Source organism: Abrus precatorius, unplaced genomic scaffold (assembly GCF_003935025.1).
Source record: "Abrus precatorius isolate BTA unplaced genomic scaffold, Abrus_2018 Scaffold8, whole genome shotgun sequence".
Lineage (NCBI taxonomy): Eukaryota > Viridiplantae > Streptophyta > Magnoliopsida > Fabales > Fabaceae > Abrus > Abrus precatorius.
In genome coordinates, this window is record NW_020874428.1 from 13,131,632 (window position 1) to 13,143,782 (window position 12,151).

The 12,151-nt window shown below is 34.1% G+C and overlaps 1 protein-coding gene across 1 annotated transcript; it reads left to right on the forward strand.

Annotated features, from left to right (window-relative positions):
• The first annotated feature begins 10,654 nt into the window (after window positions 1-10,654).
• Window positions 10,655-11,695, forward strand: LOC113874252. The gene is made up of 3 exons (XM_027512484.1): window positions 10,655-10,894; window positions 11,033-11,196; window positions 11,257-11,695. Exons 1-3 carry the CDS (start codon window positions 10,655-10,657, stop codon window positions 11,693-11,695), a joined length of 843 nt encoding a protein of 280 aa, XP_027368285.1.
• The last annotated feature ends 456 nt before the right edge of the window (window positions 11,696-12,151 follow it).

Below are 12,151 nucleotides of genomic sequence, written 5' to 3' on the forward strand. Positions count from 1 at the left end.
GTAGGGAGGGGAAAGTCTCCACGTATTTTTGACTCAGAAAGTTTAGCGAAAAATGGAAATATTTTGAAGAGAAGTGTTTTTTTGTACTCCTACCCAGGAATACCTGCAAATGTGTCTTCTTATGTTTTCACGTGTATTTTTAAAATGATTGTACATAAAAATAATAAAAAAAATAAGAGAGAAATAAAATAATTATATAAAATTCACATGTAATATTATTTTTCGGGGATTTAAATAGAAAAATTAATTTTTAAATGTTCCGTTAATTTGAGTAAATTTTTTATACATGTAATATTTTTTTTAACAGTTGATTTACTATTTGTTATATATTAGGGCAAATTACATTCATGCCTTTTGAGATTTGAAAATATTTTGCTTGATACCTGTTCCTTTTTATATATTACTTTAATCTTTCTTCATTCATTTAACTTAGGAGTAATTTTTGTAATAAAAAAGAGTACGTAGTATTATATAATTATATAAGTTAAAGAGATAATTTTGCCTTATAGTTTAAGTAATAGTTGTTGGATTGATTAAACTCTCTTGCATTAGTTATTTACATAATTGTTAAAAATTAACCTATAGAAAATTGAATAAAAGCTTGTTTGATACTAACATTTGAATTTGAATTTCTTTAATTTAAATCAGTGTAGGGAGCTTTAAAAGATGAAAATTAGAATCAAGCGATAAATAAAAAAAATAACACTATTGAAAAAGAATGTGACTTAGGAGATTGTAAAAAGACTAAGAACAAGAAGACACTGAGTGGACTGCAAATAAATCTATACTGTTAAATATTGATAATACTCTTGATCAACAGAAGGTCAAACTAACAATAAAATATATATATATAATAAAATAATAGAACTTACAATATTATTTTTTTTCTGGTGCTATTTTCTTCTCAGATAATTTCATGAGTTTGCTTGAAAATCTCATCAAGCTATGACATTATTGATGGTGAAAACAAAGTGTGAAAAATGAAGAAAGTTTTATATGGCTTAAACAATCTCTTTCATTATTTTTTTTTTGTTTTCTTATGATTTACCCCATAAATTCTTAACCCTTCTAATATTTCATCTACTTAATAAATACAAATCTTCATATACCTATAGTAAACAACAATGTTTTAAAATCAATATCAAGAATTTCAAAACCAATAATTTGTGTAAGGTTTTTTTAAATAATTTTGAAAATGTATAAATAAACTAAAAAAAGTAATTACTTTAAAAATTTTAAATATAATCTATTTTTGTTTGGTTATATTGAAAATGCATACAATTTTTTTAATTCTAAAACTACTGAAAGTAATTTTTAAAATAATCATAAATTTGATTTTTTTTCATGTTCTATTTTTTATTTTTAAACAAACAGATTATCTTTTTCAAAGTTTATAGTAACAAAGGCTTAAGCAAATAGAAAGTTTTGCAAATAATTATTTTAAAATTTTCTCTTAAAAGGGGGACAATTGATTATTTTATTAAATATGTAAATTTTTATTTAAGCATTTATTGAAGTGTATCCAATATTATTTGAGTCATCCTATGACCTAACAAGTGTAGTTAGTGTAGTTAGAGTTAATGGTATCTCATGTAACATCCTCATTTTCTTATCTAAATTTAAATAAATTTTTATAAGCAAAAGAGGAATAGAATAATTTTTGTTCTATTTGATAGATTTATAATTGAATAAAAACAAAACTTATATTTCTTCAATGAAAATTTTATCAAATTTCACAGTATTTAAAATTTTTAAAGGAATAATTTCAAGACTTTAAAGTAATAAATAAACTTAAATTTACACCTCCAAATTACTTATTATAACAAAATTCACCAAAGCATTATAATTTATAAAATTTGACATTAAAGAAATATTTATATGACTTGGTTAACATGAAATGTAATTAGGATAAAATATTATAATTTCTCAAATGGTTCTAATTCCTATAGAGCAGTCTTTCTCCCAATATCACTGGATTATGATCTTAGAACGAACTAGCCCTCTTTATCTCTTTCCTGTCATTACCTGAAAATATTAGTAAGGGTGAGTATCTCCCGCTCTACTAATATTGAAAATGTTATCTAATGTAGATGTGCTAGATTAACAATAACACTCAAAGCATACAAATCATTATTACAGTAGAGCCCATACATGCAATCAATCAATCATCTTTGTAAATATTTAAGGCATGCATTTTCATACTAATTTGTATGTCCTGATACATGTATTATACCACATCAATCAATATGTCATAATACATGTGTCATAATCGCACCGTTCAATATGTTACAACACATATATTATAACAACATCAATCGATATGTTACAATGCATATATTATAATCATATAATTTTCATACTACTTTATATTCATCACACTTTCACATTCATTATACTTTCATATTCATGGCCCCTGATATCCCTTGAGGACTTCATAGCATAGATAGCTACTAGTTAGTCACAGCAACACGGATACACGTTTGCCAACCTGGCCCCTTTTTAGCAAAGATATAGTCAGGAGTCTCGTCAGGATATGAGTGTGTGGCCTGTGAATGCTTTCACTTTAAGCAAATCATTATGTACTCGTTTATACTTAGCATTCACCACCTTCATTTCCCCAATATTTCTCAAATCTTCTCCGGACTCTATACTTTTAGTGTATCTCTGTAGCTATTTATACTTACAACAAACATTTCTCATTCTTTTTCATATTCTTCTCACAGGTCAACGTGTCATAATACGTGAGTCTTGACCACATAACTTGGTATATATTACAATACATGTACTATGAATACACCCTTTGAATGTACCACAATACCTATATTATAATCACATCCATCAATCATTCTGACTCCCTATTATAATCACTTTTCTCACAATTCCACCATCATGTCATATCATTTCATTTCATACATCAAACTATATATTCATTTAAGAATAATATAACACTTTTAATTAACAACCTAATTTAACCAGTTTCTACATACCTCAATCATAAAAAAAACCATTCATTCAACACAAAAAATCCTCAAACAAGTCCATACATCACATAGATCAATACAATGTGCTGGAGGTCGGATACCTCTTGACTCAGTCCAATCGTACGATCTAACATATACATTTTCTCAGTAATAATAAGGTCGTCTATCCTAAAGTTTGACATAATCCATTATTAATAATATGTCCATTATTCCAAAAACATCAAATAACAAATCTTAACTACTCCTAAACAAAATTTGCTTAGTAAAATTGTAATATTCCTTAAAGATAGTTTTATTTAGAGTGAAACGATCCAATTTTTGTTAGTTGGCTATTAGCTCTTGATCTTTAATTATTTGCTGATGCCGAGTTGCTAGTATCAGAATAATTGGATAGATGTTGATTTTTATTTTAGAATATTGATTTATTTCTGAATTTGGCATTTTAGGGTAACGACATGCAATATTGATTTTATTATCGCCCAAAAATTTCTCTGATTACGTCCAGTTGTACTGTCTAAAATACCCCTGAGAATTTTATCTGAAAAGTCAATTTTTGTCTTATTTAAATAATTGTCAAATCATAATTATCCGCCTCGAAAAACATAAGATTTAGTAATCATTTTATTAGATTTTCAATCATTTCTTAGCTGTCAAAATTCTTGCACGGAATCTCACGAAATCTAGTAATCATTACTTCTAAGATTTCCAAATCTAGCATCGGCCACTAGATTTTCATGCAACTAAACCTTGTCTCCCAATTTACAAACATCGTGATTATCCAAATCTTCTGAAATCTAGTATCGGCCACTAGAAATACATGCAACATATTTTGTCTCCCGATTTATGGACATAATCATTTTGGAACTTTCTTTTCATGTCTTCCGATATGCCGACACCATGATTACTTTAATCAATTACTTTTCTTAAATTTAGCACCACATCAAACGTCTCGTCCACATGTCAACCTAGTCATGTCGCATTCTTTTCTGGCCAATCAAATTACATGCAATTGATGCCCAAAATCTCGTCTTTGAAATTTTGTGTCAACTGTTGGGAAATTGGGATATCCATAACCATTTGCATGCAGCCCAAAATTATTCCATGCAATTGCTTGCTGAAATTGTACTAACTTTGCTTGCAAGTTTCCCTAAAATTCACTATTCCTACACAAAAAATCGTGGCACCCTTTCTTATCTCATTTTTCACCAATTTCACCCAAATGAAACCATGTGCAGTTCTTAAACTTGGAAGCCTTGCCAACTAAGCCAAGCCATAAGTGTTTAGTGGCAATTGGCCAATCTAAACTTAACCCTCCATATAAATAAGCTTGTCAAACTAAAATTGCACCCTTTGGAAGCCAAAAATCGTGACCTCACTTCTCTTTTTCTCTCACTTGTTCTTCATCATTCTTCATCCTCTCAAAATCTCAAACTCTCTCAAAACTCTCTCAAGAAACCAAGAGGTTCCAGCCCACAAATCTCACCAAATCTTCATCCAAATCACCCAAATACTTCACCTTTCCATCACCAACTTCTTCCTCCATCATCCCTCCAATTTTCGTGTTGAAAGAACTCACCTAGGAGGAAGAACTTGAAGGTCTTGGTTGCTGTTTTCTCGGTTCAGCAAGCACTCCTTGGAGATCCACCATTTTCAGCCCTTCCTTCTTCAATTTCACGCCCAAAAAACTCAAAGGCAAAGGGGAGTTCTCATCCTTCTATCTTTTACTTGCTTTCCTTGGTTGAAATTGTGTAAAATCTTGGAAAGGTTTCATTTTTATCTTCAATAATTTTGAATAAGCTCATTGTACCTTTTGCATGTTGAGTTTCACTTGATTTCTTCACTTTTATTACCTCTAAATTTTTGGTTTTATGTGTGAATGAGGTAATCCCCTTGAAAGCTTGCATTTTTGACATTTGCATGTGGTTTCCTCCTTGTGCATGTCTCAATTTTACACTTCTCTTGCTGAAATTCTTGTTTAAATGATGATCCACCCTTGTAATCATGAAACTATGAACTTGGATGACAATTTCTTTCAATTGCATGTTGAGTTTTCACTTTGTAAATTACTTCCCTCACTTCTAAAGTCTCAGTTTTTTTTTGCATGAAGAAATCTTTTAGAAAGTTTGAGTTTTTAACCGTTGCATGTGATATTCTTCCTTTGTACGAAATTTTGAGCTTGAAATGTGTTGAAAATCCCTTGTACATGTCTCGGTTTTGAGGTTACCTTACTAGATCTCTTGAATAAATGATAATCTACCCTTTGAGACCTTAGAACCGTGAGCTTGCATGTCTTGAACATTTTGTTACCAAGCTTGATTTTATAAAAAGAGATTCTTTCATAATTTTAAGAGTTTGAGTGCTAAGTTGGCCTTGTGTTGCCTCAGTTTAGACTTTTTAAACATAATCCTTCATTGAAAATTAAAGTCCTGCACTTGGATGATAGAACCTTATGTTTGCATGTTGATTTTCCCCTTTTTTGCTCATTTTGGACTTGACAAAAAATTAAGTTTTAAAGGCTGGACAGTTTTGAGTATTATGAGGAAAAAGGTTGAAATTAATGTATTTTGAAACCTTGAAATATTTGGAAAAGATTGGTATGAATAACGAGAGAAAATTTTATAAAGGAAAAGGTGAAAATTAGCTTGGATGGTCTCGGTTTTGGCATTAAAAAGTGTTGCAAAGATTTGAAAAAAAAAATCTTGTATGCCTTGTTTTGTGTAAGGAAGCAAAAGTGAAATTGAAAGTGTCTTGCCATGACTTGATTTGATTGAACCATGCTGAAATTACTTGTTTGAAAGGTTGATGGTTGCTTGTAAATTTTGCATGATTTACCTTGGATGAAAATTAGTGCAAGACTTGAATTTACTTGATTTTGGATGTGAAAATTCATGAAATTTACTTGAGTAAATTGCTGGAAAAAAAAAGTGATGATGTGAGATATGTACTATTCATCCTTAGTAATTGTGTTTGGAGAACCTTGAGGTATGTTTAAAGTGATGCTTGGCTGGAAATTTAGATTACTTACTATTAATTATGAATTATGCTATGGAATTGCTATTTGAGAGCATCACATGCATCATTGGCATACCTTTATGAAAGAATAGATGAATCATAACAATGTGCAGCGAAAATGATTGTGTAATATTGCAATGTTGATAATCTAGAGCCTTTGAGGGCTCTTTGATGGAAATGGACCATGAATATGATTGGATTTATTGGAAATGATATAATCTAGTTGTGTTATGAGTGATTGGGTATGGAGAATGAAAAATCAGCATGTGACCTATGAGGAAAAATGTGAAAAATCGAGAGGATAGGACTTTAAACATTTGTGAATTAAGTTGATTAAGTTGGTGGTATAGAAAGAACCTAAATTTGATTGATCTTCCCTATTCAAGAATGAAAAACCGAGAGGTAATACCCTAAGATTATTGTGAATCAACTTTATTAATTAATGGTTTAGAGAAGAATTAAGTTTGAGGATTTGCCCTTTCATGGAGTGAAAAATCGAGAGGAAGAAATCAAGAGAGCAAGAGTTTGAGTGAAACGATTTATGGTTTAGAAGGCGTTAGAGGTTGATGGAAATAAATGTAAAGGTTAGGATGAACTTGAAAGGATAATTTACAATAGATTGAGGAATGAGATTGTGCTAAGTGGAAAGAGAGATTAGACTTGAAATGTGAAAGAAAGAGTAACTTGAGAAAAAGGAAATGAATTATGAAGGCTTGAATGATTTACCTAAGTTGTGGTCCAATATATTACGTGCTGCACTAAAATTATCCATGATTGTGAAATTATAAAACCATGAGACAATGAAATTATGATGAGAAATCTATATTATGCCCTGAGTTCTTGAAATATATTGTTTGAAATTATTATGAACTCAATGAGATTTATTGTGAAACTCATGGTATCTATCTATCCATGCTAAGGCATGTGACTCATGGAGATTATCTATCCATATTGCTAAGTCTATGATGACTTTTAGCTTATGCTATATGCTATGATTCTAAGTCCATGGTGACTTCTATTATTACTGTGCAATAGCCCAAGTGGCTAAATGATATGAGTTGAGAAAACTATCACAAGAAAACTAAAAATACTACTTCATGCATCATATATTATCTTGTGAAATGACTTGATGGCATTACAGAGGCACAACTGTAGGTATTGGAAGTTTGGTCCAAAGTATACCTTCTTGGGGTGGCGAAAGGGGGAACATCCGACCTAAGTGGCACATGGCAGCTGAGCTCCCTGTAGCTGGGTCGTGACCCGCTTACCAGACCTTAGCCAAACCTGACATGAACTCCATAATACTAGAGTCGTAGAGGTCCATTCCTAAACGTGCCGGATGGCACTACACATCAATGATGTGCTATTATTCTATTTTCCTATCTATGATATCACTGTGCAGAGTAGGGAATGGAGTCCTCCGATCGCCATATGACTTGAATCTATCTATCTATCACTATGCTAAAAGCTGGGGAAGTCGCCAGTCATAGAGGAATGAGATCCCCATGCATCATTTGCATGCTATTAACACATGAGTGACTATATGGGTGAGATTGAAACCTGCATTCATGCATCATGTGCATTATTATTAGGGATGATTGACTACTTGTGATGTTGGCTATGATTGTGATTACATTTATCTCCTTATTATATGATTGAACCTTGGATGATGCTGAATGTGGATTGTTAAATTGAATTGTGACTATGACGCCGCCTTCCTTGGGGTATGGCTATTGAATGATGTTTGTGTTTGGAGAACTCACCCTTGTGTTGTGTTGTCTTGTATTGCTTTTCTTTTATTTATATAGATGGACAGGAACAGGGTGAAAGTGTGGATCCTTCCTTCTAAGGAGGATATGTGGGTGTTCGACTCCGCGGTTCAACAAAGTGTCTTCCGCGGGTTCGCCCACATGATTCATGGATTTGATAGTGGAGGCTCATGGATCACCCAGTACGTTGCAGACACACCCATTGCGATTGTCTTTTCTGTCCCTCTTGGTGACACTTAGTTACCTTACCCTGCCTTGTTTACTTCCCCGACTCTCATGTCGATTGATCCTCGTACTCCTACTGCTAGGCCAGCTCTTGCGCCTGTGCCTGTGCCATTTACTTTGACTACTCCTACTTCTCCACCCGTGCCAATAGAGAGAGATATCCATGTGGTGGAATCCTCCATTAGGTACACTACTATGCCTTCTTACATGCATCCTGCATACCTGTCCACTTTGGTTTCACCTACTGTTGCCCCTTCACCTCCTCACACAGCTGGAAGGATGGAGGAGGATGGTGGAGGTCATGGCACGACCGCTGCTTCTAGTTCTACTTTCTCGACATCATTTGATGAGTCTGATCCCATTGAGGATTATTCGCCTCTTGATTGATGTCGTTATTTACTTATGTTTTAGTAGAACTGCTCTTAGGGAGTTTGGTCTGTTTCTACTTTGATTATGTTGTATTTGAACTATGTTGACCGTATTGTTAATCATGAACCTATCGTTTCCGCAAACTATGATTAATATATTTGAGGTATTTTCTGATGATGAGTTATGATGATCTTATATGGGTATATCATTAAAAATTGGATCATGAAATGATGAAAAAAAAAGAATATATATATATGCATGCATGTTAACTCTCTCTTAGAGAAAGAGAACTATACTCGTAAACTACATGAAGAAAAAAAAATATTACCAGATTTTGGTGTTTTCTAAACTATCATGTTATATAGTTGGTACCAATGTTTTATGAAATTGGGTCGCTACATAGAGCCTTTACTATAAGTTACATTTAGATAGTTATGAAAGTAAGGGTTTTTCAATTCAAACTACCTAAGAGAAGTTAGGGTTTGGGATCAACTCCCTATACCTTGGAATGAAGATCCAATCACGAAATAACAGTAGAAAACGTCCCTCACATAGTGTTTCACCCTAGATACATTGAAAAATTACATGAGAAATCAAAAGAACAAGGAAAAAGGTAAAGACTGAAAACCCTAGCTCACAATACTTACCTCCAAACGTTCCAAATGTGATTCCAACCTTCAATCTTACACATAAACATGTTTGGAGGCAATTCAATCAGTGAAAAAGGGCTAGGGATTGTGAGAATCAAGATAGAAATGAAAGGGGTAGTGGGAAATGCGTATTCCTCAACCTTAAACCCCTTAAATATCCTATGAGTCACGACACTCTCATTACAGTGAGGCACCTCTTGCTACAGCGAGACTCCTCGTTGCAGCGAAAATATCAGACGAATCTGCACTCAGTTTTCTGCATAATCTCGCTACAGCGAGACTAAGCCCAGAAACTTACCCCCCCTCTCTGTTTCTTTCTCGCTATAGCAAGAACGCAATAGAGGCAGCCAACTCGCTCAGGACCTTCTCGCTACAGCGAGAATGTCCTTGCAGCACACACTTAGCCTATTTCTCAATCAACTTTGGCCAATCCAAGTCAATACTCACATATATTATTATTGGACTTATTTGTGATAATTAGGTTAAGTGATAATTTGATTTTATTCAAGATCTTGTTCAATTAAGTTATTCGATTGAATTGATAATTGGATTGAGTAATTATTCAAATTCAGATTAAAATCTTTAGATAATATGCAATTAGAATTACATGCATTTGAGATTCTGTGAATTGATAATTTTTAATCTATCTTTTTCTTCAAGTTAATTGCGTTCACAATTTTAATTTAATTGATTGATTACTTCCTTTTGTTTTAAATTTTGCTCTATCGATTTTTGTTAAATTTCCCCATTTAAATTTTAATTTAATTGATTGATTACCTGCTTTTGTTTCATTCCTTCCTCCTAGGGCATTCTCGCTACAATGAGAAATTTCTTGCTACAGCAAAAACACCTTGCACCACATACTCAGCCTATTTCAATAGTTCAATTCCAACCACAAATCAACATATATATATATATATATATATATATATATATATATACACACACACACGTATTAGCATCCTAAAAAGGTCACATACACACATTCACATCATCATCGTGTAAATCAACACACCACATATGGCAATTCACATATATATTAATAATTAAACAATATTACAAAATTCGAGGTGTTACAGTGAGTGCACCAGTTGTAATTTGAAATAGAATATATGGAAAGTGTTGTCTGTAATTGATTATGTTTGCGTAGAAAGTGTTAGAATACATGTGGAGTGTGCAAGGTGAGTCTTTATGTTTATGTGTGTTGGATAGTGTAAAGTACTTTCCCTTACATTTATTTTTAGGTGATCAAGACGATCAGCACCGAGCTTAGTGAAGGGATGAATGAAACTGCTATAGGGCTTATATTTTATTTTAAAATTATGATATAATTGAATTAGTCATATAACAGTCATTGATATAAACTTGTAATCCCTTATTATTTTGAAATGCTTGATGAAACTCTGTGATGGAAAATTATATTTAAATGAAAAATTTATTATTCCCATTTTTGTGAAATTTATTATTTTGAAATTAAATTAAGGTGTTACAATTTTGGTATCAAAGCAGTTCATCCAAATCGGACTAGGGTATCGGGCTGAAGCGTCCAAGCTGAGTGTTGATGTGTTTTGATTACCTGAAATTTGATTGTTGTTATTGATCCAACAAATTCAGTGTGTTGTTGCATTATTTGCTAGCTTGGATTAGAATGGCTAGTAGAGGTAGAGGAGCTAGAGGCACCAATGCTCTCATAGAGCGTATGGCTCAAATTTTGGAAACCTTGGCGCATAATCAAGGCGGAGAGCCAGCTGAATACCGAGGGTTGTCTGCCTTCACTAGGCATGATCCTCCAAAGTTTGAGGGAGGATTTGACCCTGAGGGAGCCCAAAGATGGTTGGCCAACATAGAGAAGATCTTCCATGCAATGGGGTGTTGGGAAAAGCACAAGGTGAACTATGCCACCTACATACTATGTGGGAAGGCAAAAGATTGGTGGAGGTTTGCCAGTCAGACGTTGCCACAAGAGGGTGGCTACATCTAGTGGGAGACCTTTAAGGCGATTTTCCTAGGAAATTACTTTCCCCAGGATTTGAAGAAGCAGAAAGTTAGAGAGTTCTTTGAGCTGAAGCAAGGAAGCATGACAGTGGGGGAGTATGCAGCAAGGTTCCAAGAACTGATGAAGTATTGGCCTCACTATCAATATGAGGATGAAGAGGAGGACTTGTGTGCTCAGTTTAAGCATGGACTGAGGTCAGACATCTGAGCTGTAGTCACTATGTTTCAACTGACGGACTTGTCCACCTTGGTAAGCAAGAGCAGAATCTTTGAGGCCAATTCAAAAGGGAAGATAGTGGAAACTAGGGGAGCCAGTCCAATGAGGCAAGAGAGAAGAACCCCTAGATTCTCTAAAGGGCCATATTTGGGCTCAAGTAATTCACAGTCCAGAGGGACTTCATCACAAGAAAAGAGCAGTATGAGTGACTTAGGATTAGACTCTTTCAGAGGGCTGATCAAATGCTTCAGGTGTGGAGGGCCACACATAGTGAGGGACTACCCACAGTCACGGACAACTTGTAGCAACTGTAGGAAGTTGGAACACACTGCCAATGTGTGCTGGGCTGCTAAGAGGAGTGAGAGTGCTAGTATAGCTCAGAGGCCTGAGTTGAGAGGAAGCACGGGGTCAAGCATGGCGCCGAAGCTGAGTATTCCTGGTAGGGTCTTTGCCATGAACGAAGCAGAGGCTTCATAATCTGAGGAGTTGATCAGAGGAAAATGCATTATTAAGGGTCGACTGTTGGATGTGTTGTTTAATTTGGGTGCTACGCACTCTTTTGTATCTGTGGATTGTGTGAAGAGTCTAAATTTGTGTGTGACTGAATTGCCATGTAATATTGTGGTGACTACCTCAACGAGTAAGCCAGTTGTAACGTCGTGCGTGTGTTTGGGGTGTTCAATGATGGTGCATGGTAGGGAGTTTGAGGTGGACTTGATCTGTTTACCTCTTTCCCAGTTGGATATAATTTTGGGGATGAATTGGCTAGTTGCCAACCATGTACTGTTAGATTGTAGAGAGAAGAAGACTTTGATCTTCTGTGTGACAATGACAGAGGTTCCAAGGCTTATGAGCCAAGATGCGTGGGAGAACACGGTAAACGCCAAGGCCTTTATAATCATGTTTTCAATAGAGGTCGAAAGCATGGTAGAG

Bases quoted from the DNA above. Each gene is read 5' to 3' on its own strand.
- LOC113874252 (XM_027512484.1), top strand. From the start codon at position 10,655: ATGGCTAGTAGAGGTAGAGGAGCTAGAGGCACCAATGCTCTCATAGAG. The intron at 10,895-11,032 runs GTGAACTATGCC...TACTTTCCCCAG, and splicing joins GGTGTTGGGAAAAGCACAAG to GATTTGAAGAAGCAGAAAGT. The intron at 11,197-11,256 runs GTCAGACATCTG...CACCTTGGTAAG, and splicing joins CAGTTTAAGCATGGACTGAG to CAAGAGCAGAATCTTTGAGG.